General features: G+C 45.0%; 1 protein-coding gene across 7 annotated transcripts in view; it reads right to left on the minus strand.

Annotated features, from left to right (window-relative positions):
* Nucleotides 1–11850: 11850 nt before the first annotated feature.
* Nucleotides 11851–14618, minus strand: part of POSTN (periostin) — an 87446-nt gene continuing 84678 nt past the window's right edge. For all 7 annotated transcript variants that reach the window (XM_073662564.1, XM_073662565.1, XM_073662566.1 and 4 more), the window contains one exon: nucleotides 11851–12899. In XM_073662564.1, the coding sequence (XP_073518665.1) occupies nucleotides 12856–12899 (44 nt within the window). In that variant the 3' untranslated portion in view covers nucleotides 11851–12855. The remainder of the gene's footprint in view (nucleotides 12900–14618) is intronic.

Below are 14618 nucleotides of genomic sequence, written 5' to 3' on the forward strand. Positions count from 1 at the left end.
TAAAAGTTCACCATCCAAACCGTGCATTCTGTCATTGGTGAATAAACTGGAACATTATTAGATAGGCATGAATGAGGACGTCCGGATTTTTTACATCGGGGCCATTTTAAGAGTCAGATGTACAGTAACAAGCCACGAACATTACAGACTCTCCGAGAGAACATACAGCGAGAAATTCTGGTTGCGACTCCAGACGTCATTCGGAATACATTCAACAATATGGAATGGTGCGTGCAGGCATGCTTGGATGCAAATAGTGGACATTTTGAACACTTGCTTGAAACACCAGTTTCTCATAAACCAAGATATGTACAGTCCAAGTTGTTTCAGTATGATAGATTGTCTCTTTTAGGAGTTACATCCATTTTTCTGGGTAAAGTAGTAAGTGAATCACCCTGTATAGTCACCTTTCTTTTTATAGGTAATGTACCTGTGGTGCTCCTGCGGGTTCAGTCGCCACAGAGGTACTATATCTCACCCAGAAATGTGGTATCTCACTCTCAGGTAAGGATGGAGTACTGCCCGGGACCCAAACACCTGTATCCAACACTACACTACTCCAGACCAGCAGGAGGGGCAAGATGCATTGATTCACTGCTGAGCCCTGTCCCTGTCTGGAGTGGGGGGAACCAAGAGAGGGGGAACCATGTAGTGGGTGTGGGTGGAGGAAGGAGATCAGGGGAGCACTTCAGTTATTGTATAAAAAGGGATGGAACCATCTAGAAGGGTTCCAGTCAGAGGAGAAGAGTGAGTGGGAGCAGGAGCTCTGCAGGAGCTCTGCTCAGGTGGAGCAGGCCTAGTGAGAGGCCCAAGAGGTGAGACTGACTGAGGAGAGGAGAGGAACAGAAAGGAAGGCTCCAGGAGTGAAGAAGGGATCCCAGGGGTACGAGCAGTGCTGGAGGCCACCCATACTCCCGAATCTACCAGGCGGTGGAGGGATTGAGCCGCAGAGGGGACCGGCGCATAACTAGTGAGAATTACAAAGTTCAACTAGAAACCGGAGGCTTCTGTACTTTCAGGGTACAGTTGCCACATCCGCACTCAAGTCACCAAAAATGTAACCACATAGGATCCAGGGAACTCCAGGTTGCCCAGAAAGATCCGAGGATACCGGCTTGGGACACTGTTTGCGAGGCGCCGGGCAAGAAGGGTGAGAGCCAGCGCAAGACGGCTGAGAAGGGCATATAGAATGGGGTCCTGTCAGGCACTCTTGAAATACCTGAGGGATTGCTGAACCCCTGCTCAGTGAACGCAGCACGACGTGTGAAGTTATGATCAGCAGTTGTAACCAGGAGCAAAGTGAGAACTGTGAGTAAATCCGGAAGACTGCACCCCACTGTCTCTGTGAATTATTACTGCTGCGTCATCACCCCCTGCACTACACTGCACCACAACCGCTACCTCAACTTCTACAACATCTGCCCTGGAGCTAAGCTCTACCTGTGGAGAGCTGAATCAACTCTGCTGCATTAACAACAGCTCCAGATAACTTGCTCCGCAGCAGCGGCTCCCTTTAGCCGCATACCACAGGTGGCGTCACGGACATTAAAAGAACTTTAAATCCCCTTTATTAAATCATTCCCCTTTTCATTGACTGTCCTGGGTCATGGAGTGGGTCACTGCCACTGTGACATCTCCAGCCCCAACGACCGGCCCGGCTACCGAGTACCCCACGGCCCAGGGGGCGAGTCATAGCAACTCAGGGATTTTTTACTAATTAAGTATATATCCTGAAACACCATTTTTCCTAACCTGTCAATAGTAGCAGCCACCTTGCATGAGCTTTTGTTCTGACCTATAAACAGAAGCTGCAGAGATTTTCTTCATAGTACGCATGTATGGAACAAAAGCTAGCCATACACGTCAAATTGCTGTCAAGCGAACGATCATTCTGCCGACGTTCATCTTTCCGGACTCCCCCCATAGACATGAATACTTGGCTCAAATTAGCATTCCTTTGTCCTCTATGAGAGAGTCATTGCTAGAATCCTTATCTTCAACAGATTAGACGGTGAAGCACCAAAAGCCAGATCCTTAGCTCCCCCAAATATCATCAGTCGCGGAGAGTCAGGATTCCACCTTGCAAGTGAAATGGTCGATGGATTTACCCAACTTTTTTTTAATCTAATGAGTATAGGGGTCTTAAAGCACCTCTCCAGTGTTTTTTTTCCCACGCTGAATTGGTGCTTTAAGTTTAAGCCCCTAGCACCCAGTAATATACTAACCCTCCGTTGTCTTCCCTGGTTTTCAGCACCACTTTGGTCCCGCAATACCATCTTTGTGAGCGCAGCTACTTACAGCTGGAAATCTGAAGCTCCGCTCACAAGCTCTCAAAACAAGTCTATGAGAGCCAGAACGAGGCTCTCATAGACTTTTATTGAAAAGTGACCTCCGACGCGCTCCAGTACATAATGGAGCACGTCGACATTTCACTTTTCACAAGAGACGGACTGGAGCAGCGGGAAAACCGATGAAGATGGCGGAAGATGAGTATATGACAGGGGGCATGGGACTTACATTTAAAGCACCACACCAGCGGTGCAATAAAAAATCGCTGGAGTGGTGCTTTAAGCCAGAAAACAACTTGAGTGAGATAATGTTATGGGTCATTGTTGTGGTAAATGTACAGATGGAGGGAGTAGGGAAGAGAAGCTGGGCAGTCTTCATCCCAAAAAGTCAATGGTGTGATCTTGTGTTATCTCACTTATGCTTTTATTGTAATCACTAGTGTTGAGCGAGCACTAAAATGCTCGGGTGCTCGAAGCTCGAGCCAAGCTCACCGTGATACTCGGGTGCTCGACCCGAGCAACGAGCCCAATGTTAGTCTAGGGGAGACCCGAGCATTTTTGCGGCGCCACCCCCAGCAGTCTGTAGAAAGCCTAAAAAGTGCCCAAAACGATAGTGACAGTGCTCAAATGACATGGGGACAGTATGGGGATCACCCCAGGAAGCATTTCTGACCCCCAGGTCACTGCTGTCAACAACGTGGTCAGAGGTATTAAGCCACTTTTACGGGCTCACAATAAAACGTTCAAAAACTAAACTGAAACGGTTTTCCTGTGAAATATGTTAAGGAACATCCTTTCCAGGGTAAAGACTTGTGTATAAGGTAAAATAAATAACCAAAAACAAAAATACTCCTCCACACCTTGGGCTATGTTCACAAGTAGCATTTATTATGCGTTTTTGCACTTTTGTATTGCTTTCAACCGTGTCAAAAGCATTCAACAGGAAATGTAATTTTAACATTTTGCAACCTTATCTGGCCATGTGCTGTGTGACACATGCATACAGTGCTGAAAAGACAAGGGAACAGCATGGGGAAGACCCCTGGAAACATCTCTGACACCCAGGTCACTGCCTAAAAGTGTGCCCATCAGAAGTGATCCTTGCCGCATCAGAATATGCAGACTTGCAACTATCCCCATGCAAGTCCTTGTCCCAGGGCAGTGTTCAATTGTACCTCCCTCATTCCTTGCAATGCAAGCGCAAGTATGCAGCCTGCCACCCACCCACCCCCAGGCTGCAATACCATACTGCTTGCTTGCACTTGAAATTGGACCTTTTACGCATGTGGAGGCGGAATCTGGCCACCATGTCATGCCTGCGTCGGCAGCCTTGTATCAATACTCAGTCCCCAGCCGCCCGGAGGCCGGGTGTACACACTTGGTACCCAGCCGCCAGGTGGCAGCCGGGTGTCAATAAACTGTTCCCAGCCGCCCCTATTTGAAGGACAGCCTAACCACAAACACGTGGACAATTGAATGTGGCCAGGGATGGTCCATCTGACTGACGCCTTCACACTGGGTAAATATTGTGGAAGCCGGGGCACAGTTGGACACTGGGATGCAACACGTCCTCCAGACATAGAGGATTGCGGTTCCTGGGTCAATCAGGTTTCAACACAAAGTTCAGAAGGTAGACAGCAGCAGTGGTCGGTCTCCTACACAGCGAGTAAATTATTCATGATCATGAGGCCATCCATCTCCTTATCTTTCTGTTCCTTGGAATGCAAGTGCATGTATGTAGTAGTGGCTAGGCCTGAGGTGGTCAGCATTTTGGCGCATATCCTACCTCCTCCGAGGATTGCTGGATGTTTTCCTGCTACTATCCCAGTTCTATGACTCCCGTTAAAACAAAGCTTCAGGTGATGAATGATGGATGAGGTGGTGGCAAAGGAGAAAGAGCAGGAGGAACAGGGACCATTCACATCAATATCAGGCTAGTCAACCACACATGTCTTGTGTGCGGTTCGGCTACACAGTTATAGGGCATACAGTGAGTGCAATGCCTACCAAAAATTTCGAGGCACTCCAATGCCCCTTGGAATTGACACGGAGGTCAGAGGGCCGTAACTAAACCATTTTTTCCATTTACAGCAACTGGGTCTCCTGTACACTGTTGGCCTAAGCAGTGAATGGAAGGCTTTCCCAAAATTATGAGGAACTGCAAAGCCCCTTGAAACAGACGTGGATTACAGCGTACTAAATACCTTCTACCCATTATTGGGGAGTGGGTCTCCCTTAGTGTTCGCCTATGCACTGAAAAGCAAAAGCTGACTAAAATTAGGAAGAAATGCAATGCCCTTTGGAAGAGTCGTGGAAGTTAGAGTTAATTAAAAACAACATTTCAATGCCCCTTGGAAGAGTTGTGGAGGTTGCAGTAGCTTAACAAGACAGTTTTAATGCCCCTTGGAAGAGTGGTGGAGGTTACAGTGGAATAAAAAGACAATATCAATGCCCCGTGGAAGAGACGTGGAGGTCACAGTAGCTTAAAAAGACGGTTTTGATGCCCCTTGGAAGAGACGTGGAGGTCACAGTAGCTTAACAAGACGCTTTTAATGCCCCTTGGAAGAGACGTGGAGGTCACAGTAGCTTAACAAGACGGTTTTAATGCCCCTTGAAAGAGTGGTGGAGGTTACAGTGGAATAAAAAGACAATATCAATGCCCCTTGGAAGAGTGGTGGAGGTCGCAGTAGCTTAAGACGGTTTTAATGCCCCTTGGAAGAGTGGTGGAGGTCGCAGTGGAATAAAAAGACAACATCAATGCCCCTTTGGAAGAGTGGTGGAGGTCGCAGTGGAATAAAAAGACAATATCAATGCCCCTTGGAAGAGACGTGGAGGTCACAGTAGCTTAACAAGACAGTTTTAATGCCCCTTGGAAGAGTGGTGGAGGTCACAGTGGAATAAAAAAACAATATCAATGCCCCTTGGAAGAGTGGTGGAAGTCGCAGTGGAATAAAAAGACAATATCAATGCCCCATGGAAGAGATGTGGAGGTCACAGTAGCTTAACAAGACAGTTTTAATGCCTCTTGGAAGAGTGGTGGAGGTCGCAGTGGAATAAAAAGACAATATCAATGCCCCTTGGACGAGTGGTGGAGGTCGCAGTGGTATAAATAGACAATATCAATGCCCTGTGGAAGAGACGTGGAGGTCACAGTAGCTTAACAAGACTGTTTTAATGCCCCTTGGAAGAGTTGTGGAGGTTACAGTGGAATAAAAAGACAATATCAATGCCCCGTGGAAGAGACGTGGAGGTCACAGTAGCTTAACAAGACGGTTTTAATGCCCCTTGGAAGAGTGGTGGATGTCGAAGGAATAAAAAGACAATATCAATAACCCCTTGGAAGAGACGTGGAGGTCACAGTAGCTTAACAGGACGGTTTTAATTCCCCTTGGAAGAGACGTGGAGGTCACAGTAGCTTAACAAGATGGTTTTAATGCCCCTTGGAAGAGACGTGAAGGTCACAGTAGCTTAAAAAGACGTTTTTAATGCCCCTTGGAAGAGTGGTGGAGGTCGCAGTGGAATAAAAAGACAATATCAATGCCCCTTCGAAGAGTGGTGGAGGTCACAGCGGAATAAAAAGACAATATCAATGTCCCGTGGAAGAGACGTGGAGGTCACAGTAGCTTAACAAGATGGTTTTAATACCCCTTCGAAGAGTGGTGGAGGTTGCAGTGGATTAAAAAGACAATATCAATGCCCCTTGGAAGAGTGGTGGAGGTCGCAGTGGAATAAAAAGGCAATATCAATGCCCCGGGGAAGAGACGTGGAGGTCACAGTAGCTTAACAAGAAGGTTTTAATGCCCCTTGGAAGAGACGTGGAGGTCACAGCAGCTTAACAAGACGGTTTTAATGCCCCTTGGAAGAGTGGTGGAGGTTACAGTGGAATAAAAAGACAATATCAATGCCCCGTGGAAGAGACGTGGAGGTCACAATAGCTTAACTAGACGGTTTTAATACCCCTTGGAAGACTGGTGGAGGTCGAAGAAATAAAAAGACAATATCAATGCCCCTTGGAAGAGGGTTGGAGGTCGCAGTAGCTTAACAAGATGGTTTTAATGCCCTTTGGAAGAGACGTGGAGGTCACAGTAGCTTAACAATACGGTTTTAATGCCTCTTGGAAGAGACGTGGAGGTCACAGTAGCTTAACAAGACGGTTTTAATGCCCCTTACAAAAGCCATGCAGTACAGCATATTAAAAACATTATTTCCATTATTGGGGAGTGGGTCTCCCATAGTCTTTGCCTATGCCTTCCAAGCAAAAGCTGCCAAAAATTAGGACGGAGGAACTTGCAATTCTGGCAACATGGACCACGGTCACCCTGATGGTATAGTGGTGGTGGAGGCTGAGGATAAGGAGAAGAACAAAAAACAGCCAAAATTAGGAAGCGTATACCCATGTGTGGGTGTGAAGTGGTGCATGGGAATACACCTCCCGAATAAACACAGTGTATTTGACTTTATGTTACTCTGCTGTCATTTGGTGGTGATGATAAATCTGGCCCAATCAAGCCCTTGTTCATTTTGATAAGGGTCAGCTTGGCAGCATTGTCAGTTGACAGGCGAGTGCACTTATCAGTTATAATTCCCCCAGCGGCACTAAAAACACGCTCCGATAACACGCTAGCGGCAGGGCAGGCCAGGACCTCCAAGGCGTACAGAGCGAGTTCATTCCAAGTGTCCAGCTTGGATACCCAATAATTAAAAGGCACAGAGGAATCACGGAGGACGCTGGTATGGTCGGCAAGGTTCTCACTCGCCATCTTTTGGAACTTTCCACTCCTTGTGAGAGTACCCCGCGCCTCAGGGCCTGTAAGCTGGGCGGGTCTCAGAAAACTGTCCCAGAACGTTGACAGTGATCCTCTGCCCCTGCTGGATTGGAGTCGCGTCTCTCTCGCATGTACGCCTTGGTTGGTCAACGAACTGTGACCTCTACCGCTTGCGTGTTCAGATGGGAATTTTTTGAACAGTTCTGCAGCAAGGGCCTTCTGGTACTGTCCCATTTTTGTAGACCTCTCCACCTCAGGAATAAGAGAGTGAAAGTTCTCCTTGTAGCGGGGGTCTAAAAGTGTCACCAACCAGTAATGACTGTCACCCAACATTTTGACAACGAAAGTGTCAGGGTTAAGGCAGCGTAACATAAAGTCAGCAATGCGTGCCAGACTGGTAACGGGCAAGACTTCCGTGTCCTCACCAAGATGATGACTGACCATGCTCTCTTCCTCCTCCTCCTCCTCCTCCCCCTGTCCTTAGGCCACCCACGCTGAACCGACGGTATGACAGTTGTACAGGTACTACCGTCTACAGCGCATGATACCAGCTCCTGTTATTCCTCCTCCTCCTCCTCCTCTCCCTCATGGTCCCCCCAATGCACGTTGGGATGAGATGAGGCTGGGCTGTGTGTAATCGCCCGCTTCGGCTTCTTGATCCATCTCATCATACTCTGGCTGCAATGCCTCCTCTTTAATTCTCTGCAGAGAGCATTGCAAAAGACAGACAAGTGGGATGCTGACACTAATGACGGCGTCATCACCACTCACCATCATGGTGGACTCCTCAAAGTTTGTCAGGATGGTACATATGTCAGACATCCAGGTCCACTCCTGAGGTCTTATGTGTGGAGTCTGACCTGAATATCGACGGCCTTGTTGCAGCTGGTACTCCACAACTGCTGTCTTCTGCTTACAAATCCTTTCCAACATGTGGAGGGTACAGTTCCAACGTGTGGGAACATCACACACCAGTCGGTGTGCCGCAAGCTACAAACGCTGCTGCAACACAGCAAGGGCGGCGGAAGCTGTAGCCGACTTCCGAAAATGAGCTGAAAGGCGGCGTACTTTGACGAGCAGATCTGGCAACTCGGGGTATGATTTAAGAAACCGTTGAACCACGAGGTTAAGCACATGAGCCAGTCATGGTACGTGTGTGATATCGCCTCGCCTCAGAGCCGCCACCAGGTTACGGCCATTGTCACACACGACCATGCCTGGATGTAGGTTCAGCGATCTCAGCCACAGATCTGCCTGCTCTTTCACAGCTGTCCACAATTCACAAGCAATGTGAGGTTTATCACCTAAGCTTATGATTTTCAGCATAGCCAGTTGCTGCTTGGCTGAGGCAGTACTGTAGTGCTTCCAGCTTGTAACTGATGTGGTGATATATGAGATGGAGGCTGAACATGAGGAGGAGGAGGATGATGCGCAGGAGCTGTACACTGTGGGGGCAACTCTGACTGACATAGGGCCCGCAATCCTCGGTGTGGGGAGGATGTGTTCCGTCCCAAGGTCCGACTGGGTCCCGGCTTCCACTATGTTTACCCAGCGTTCCGTCAGGGAGATGTACAGTCCCTGGCCACAAGCACTTGTCCACGTGTCCGTTGTCAGGTGGATTCTCCCAGTAACTGCGTTGTTAAGGGCATGGCAGATGTTTTGGAACACGTGCTTTTGTAGTGCGGGGATGGCACACCGGGCAAAATAGTGTCGGCTGGGGACCGAGTACCGAGGGACGGCCACCGCCATAAGATTGCGGAAGGATTCCGTCTCCACCAGCCTAAAAGGCAGCATTTCCAACGCAAACAGTCGTGAAATGTGTGAATTTAGGACTGTGGCCTGTGGGGCGTTGGCTGCGAATTTGCGCTTTCGTTCAAAGCTCTGGGATATGGACAATTGAATGCTGCGGTGGGACGTGGACGTGGACGTTGATGCTGTTTCTTGAGAAACTGCCATAACAATTGAAGACTGAGAGGAGGGGGCATCTTTGCATGCAGTATGGACAGTGGATAGCCTTGCACACACAACAGGGGGTTCTCTTACACGTACAACAGCAGAAGAAGCAGTGGAGACACCCGCTGGCACTTGTTGTGGACCCTGAGGTTCGCCCCACAAAGTCGGGTGCTTTGCTGCCATGTGCCTGATCATGCTGGTGGTGGTCAGGCTGGTACTTTTGTCACCCCTGCTGATGCTGGCCTGGCAGGTGGTACAAATGGCCTTTTTGGGGTTATCAGCAGAGTCTTTAAAAAAATTCCAGACTCTGGAAAACCTACCGGTTGTACTGGCAACGTCCTTCGTGTTGATATTACGGGGAACGGTTGCCCGCCTTCTGACTGCGGCCACCCTACTGCTCCCTCCCCCTGTGTGCTGCAGGCCTCACTCTGCATGTCCTCCCGCCACGTTGGGTCAGTTACTAGATCATCCACCACCTCCTCCTCTTCCACTTCCACACCACGGTCCTCTTCCTCACTTCGTGGCAATTGTGTCTCGTCATCGTCCACCTCTTGTGACAAATTGCCAGCATCGCCTTCCTGTGGCCGTGGCTGTTCAAATATTTTGCCATCGCTACATGGGATCTCCTCTTCCACCACTTCAAGCGGAGTAGGCGAGGGGCACAAATATGGAAATGGACCAGTGAACAGCTTTTCAGAGTGTCCAACTGTGGGATCAGTTGCTGTCTGACGACACTCGGCATGGTGGGAGGAAGGAGCATCAGGGTGAGGAGGAGTATGCAGTCGAGACTCATGGCTACTAAGACTTGACCATGTGGAAGACAGACCGTAGGTGGTGGTGCCCAGGTGACTGGAAGTATTATCTGCTATCCAATGAATAACCTGTTCACACTGATCAGTTCGCAATAGTGGTGCTGTTGTGTGCTTCCCTAGTAATTCGGTCAAGAACTGGGAGCGAGAACATATGGCTGTTGGTTGTGGCACATTTTCACCTTGTCCACGGCCCCGTCCTCTGCAAGCACTATCACCAGAACGTCCAGTTCCACATCCCTTGCCACGCGCCTTGCCCATTGTAAATGAAGTAAAATAGCTTACACTCGCACTATCAATGGCAAAAGAGTAATAAAAAGGAGATTTGGTGTCTGAACAGTCAGCGAGACACTGAAAATGTTTTTTTTTTTTATGCAAAAAAGACAAAAAAGTGGATAATACAGAGATTTGAACCGTGGAACTGCAAAACCACAGTTATAATTTCCTGGTGTATATCAGACTTGTTAAAATAGATATATTTGTGTCTGAACAGTCAGCGACACACTTAAGCTGTTTTTTTTTATAAAAAAAAAGGCAAGCAGGTTGATAACACCCAGGTTTGAACCATGGAAGAGGAAAACCACAGTTGTATTTCTCTGGCCTACACCAGACTCTTTTAAACAGATATATTGGTGTCTGAACAGTCAGCGAGACACTGAAAATGTTTTTTTTTATGCAAAAAAGACAAAAATGTGGATAATACAGAGATTTGAACCGTGGAACTGAAAAACCACAGTTATAATTTCCTGGTGTATACCAGACTTGTTAAAATAGATATACAGTATTTGTGTCTGAACAGTCAGCGACACACTCAAACTGTTTTTTTAATGGAAAAAAGGCAAGCAGGTTGATAACACCCAGATTTGAACCGTGGAAGAGGAAAAACACAGTTCTAGTTCTCTGGCCTACACCAGACTCTTTTAAATAAATATATTGGTGTCTGAACAGTCAGCGAGACACTTAATTTTTTGGGGGGGTGGGGAAATACCAAAAGGTTAATAAGACGGGTATTTGTACAGTCTGACTGAGGAAAAAACAAAACAAAACAGGATTTAGATGAAAAAAAAGGATTTTTCCTGGCCCTTGAGACCTGGGGATAAGTCTAGCAATTTGACCAGCAGGAGCATACAGTGTTTGTTGGTATAACCACTGCATCTCCTATACAGCCTGCCTGCCTGCCTGTCTGATATCTGGGATGGATATTAGTCCTGAGAAGGACTGTTTGTTTGATTTTGCAGGCTTTAGAGACCCTACACTAACTATTTTGCAGTATAAATCTCTCCCTAGCTCTGTAGCACTGACCCTACACTGTCTGATCCGGAGTGACTGTGTCCAAGATGACGGCGCCCGGTTTTAAATACTTGAGGTGATGCTGTGCGGCCAGCCAATCACTGTAATGCCCACAAACAACATGGCTGTGGCATTACAGTGACTGTCTGGCAATCCCTGCAGGTTCATTGGCTTTGTAAAGAGCGCCAAATGTGCAGGGCGGAGACCCGAACTCCCGCCTGAGTAACCCGGAAATGCTCGGTGCTCTCTGAACATCCCGAGTAGAGAGATGCTCGGGCGAATACCGAGCAGTGTCGAGCATGCTCGCTCAACACTAGTAATCACATATTCTTAAAATGAGATTACTGCTGACTTTTTTCACTGTGAGCATTGCTTAATAATAATATCTCTGTAATGATATTTTTACAACATGGTGGCTCAGTAGTTAGCACATTAGCCTTGCAGTGCTATAGTCCTGGGTTCAAATCCCACCAAGGACAACATTGCAAGTAGTTTGTATTTTCTCCCCGTTTTTGCGTAGGTTTTCTCTGAGTTCTCCGGTTTCCTCCCACATTTTAACGACATACTGAAAGGGAGTTTAGATAGTGAGCCCCATTGGGGACAGTGATGATAATGACATGTGTAAAGTGCTGCTGAACATGATGGCGCTATATAAGTAAAGCATGATAATTAATTTTATACCATGTTAGAGGTCAGATATTGCCATAATCATAAAATGTACAATTAAGAAAGATGAACAAATGCATTTTTCAACCACATTCTTTATTGAGTATTTGTAGAAGAAACAGAGGTATACAGGCACACCCAATAGCTTTTTAAAGCCTTTAAATAGAAACTAATGTTCCAAAAACAAAGTTTTAAGATGTGAAAGATTTTTTGTTTGTTTTTAACAATGATCTTTTTTGTACTTCTGTTATTTTAGACAAATTAAACTGCTCCTCTGAGCACTTTATGAGTGCTCATAAATGAGTGCGGGAGCATCTCGGGTTTAAGTAAAAAATGGAGGGCCAATAATAGTTCCTTCCAGATTTACTGCTATAAGACATGTCTGAATATATATATGATTTGCCTTTCACATTCTAAAACCATATTTAATTTAATTCAGTTTCACTCTAAAGATAAAGGCACAGGAATGTAAAGTAAACAATTCTTCCCTAGCAAAAATAGTTGCATTGCAACATCAGAGTAAAAATAGACATGGAAGCAAATGACTCTATCATTTTTTTTTTGCATCAAAATAAGCTATAAAAATGGCATAATTTACAAATAAACCCATAGGAGTTAGTACCAAAGACTAGCCGTGCAGGTTTTGATTAAAAATAAAAAGGTTTCCGATAAAAAAAACAAAAACAAAGCACCAATTTATTTAAAGTGTCTGAAACACAAACAATTCAAAGTTCCTCTAAGGTCTGGCGGTCCTCCATTCACAAAGTGGTATAGAATTGTTCTCTAAAGTTAGTATACAGCACATCACATACTATTGCATATAACAATTGGCAACATTCTATCAACAATCCTTTTCTTTAATACATTCAGCATTTTTTTGTTTTACATTTCAAAAAAGTTTGTACAAATCCCCCTCTTTTATGAAAACTTAGAATAATAAGAATGTATTTGCTAGCTTGAAGTCAATTTGTGCAAGATGTGAGATAGTCCAGATGACTCCTATTTCAACATAGCGTACTCTCTATCACTTTCTCAGAGTAGATCCTTTTGTAGTTCCTTATTTACCAGTTGCTGGGAATGAATTTAGGATTGATGACTTCTTCTAAGCTTTCTTCTTATTGGTTGACCTGTGAAAGTGAAAAGTCGATGTTTAATTCAAGGTTAATACCAACATTGAGTCTCAATGGGTTGAGCGATTCAATGTTACACATGACCACAGTTAATATAGAAAGACAAGTTATATAATTATAGCTATCAGTGTTGGACTGGGGAGCCAAGGGCCCACCAGTAGCCAACTCTAGGGCCCAACTTTTCAACTATATGCAAATGTATCCTAAATCACAAATTTATATAACAATGAACTGGGTAGATTAATAAATGAATAAGATGCTGCCTTTGTCTGTACATAGTGATTCAAGTATATTGTGCCAAGTACTGCTCATATAAAAGGGTGGTAGCCCACTCTTGCACAGGGGCCTACCGGAGGATTCCCCTGTTCTCCTGTGGGCCAGTCCAAGACTGATGGCTATCGTTCTTTTGCCCAAGGTCTATTAAAATCTTCTCATGTTGGAGAAAAGATCTACTTTGGAAATGTCTACGTGAGAGTTATTATCTCCTTATGGGGTTCATAGTATTTAAAAGTTTAATTTTAATTCTCACAAGAATTTAAGTTAAAAAAAATTGTGTAATGGGTCCATGTACCATCTGGTATAACCAAATATGTCCATGTATTCTTCAAAGGAGTGTCGTATGTTGTGTTGGATTCAGGATCATAGTGCATTCTACTTAATTCAATACATAGAGACCAAGGAGATCAAAAAGAAGGGCTCATTACCATATTTAATCTGTCATGTAGATATAGTTGTTTATCATGAAAAATCTATTAAAAGTCTTAACCCAATACATTCAACATTATATTTTGGTTAGTGAGATGGTCATGTTGGATGTATAGATGTTTATTACTCACTATTACTATTATTATTACTACCATGACATATTAAATACAACCTACAAAATATACAGTATACCCATATCTATATGCCCATATACCCAAATGTATATGTACATATATGATATAAAAGTTAGGGCCTATACAAAAGAGAAATATAATTTAGATCAATTAGATGACGGCTATATCATGGACAAGTGTTCAGATTTTTGCCGCAACATTTGATGCACTTTTACTGAACCATGTTAGACTACCATAGAGGTCTACTTCCATATAGTAGAAAAGTGAAGGATCCCACTGATTGAACTGTATTACAAATCAGTAATTGAGTTAGAATTGACCTTAAAGGAGTCGTTCATATTTATTTCAGGCAGGAAAAACAGTGTTTCCTCCAAACTAAGAATGCTGCAGAAGATCAGTGGCCTCTGATTGGCTGCATCACTTGCGAAATATTGCCACTAGATGTTGATGTCAGGGATTTGGGGGAACATAGAGTTGAGTATGGAGGAGCAGCAACAGTTTTTGAGGTACTGATTTTTTTTAATTGTTTTTCGCCTCCCGGTTCCCAATAATAAGTAGGGGACAACCCCTTTGAATCAATTGCAATAACAATAGGGTAAGAAATTGGCTAGTAGGAGAGTTCATAGAAAGTCTATGTGCCCCTTAAATGGCATTACATAGAATAACATTATCATATTTTTACATTTGACTATTTTTTGCTTGTTGATTGATAAAATTGAAAGTAAACCAAAATGTATATAATCATAAAATAACTTTTAATATTCAAAGTAATGTTACATCTGATAAATGCTAAATGAATGTCCTTTGTTTGTCAAATGTGATCACAGAGGTGCACATCTACCTCCACTAAGACCATTTAGTCTGGTTAGAAATAAAT

Source organism: Phyllobates terribilis, unplaced genomic scaffold (assembly GCF_046119375.1).
Source record: "Phyllobates terribilis strain yellow unplaced genomic scaffold, ASM4611937v1 Scaffold_2__4_contigs__length_985480577, whole genome shotgun sequence".
Lineage (NCBI taxonomy): Eukaryota > Metazoa > Chordata > Amphibia > Anura > Dendrobatidae > Phyllobates > Phyllobates terribilis.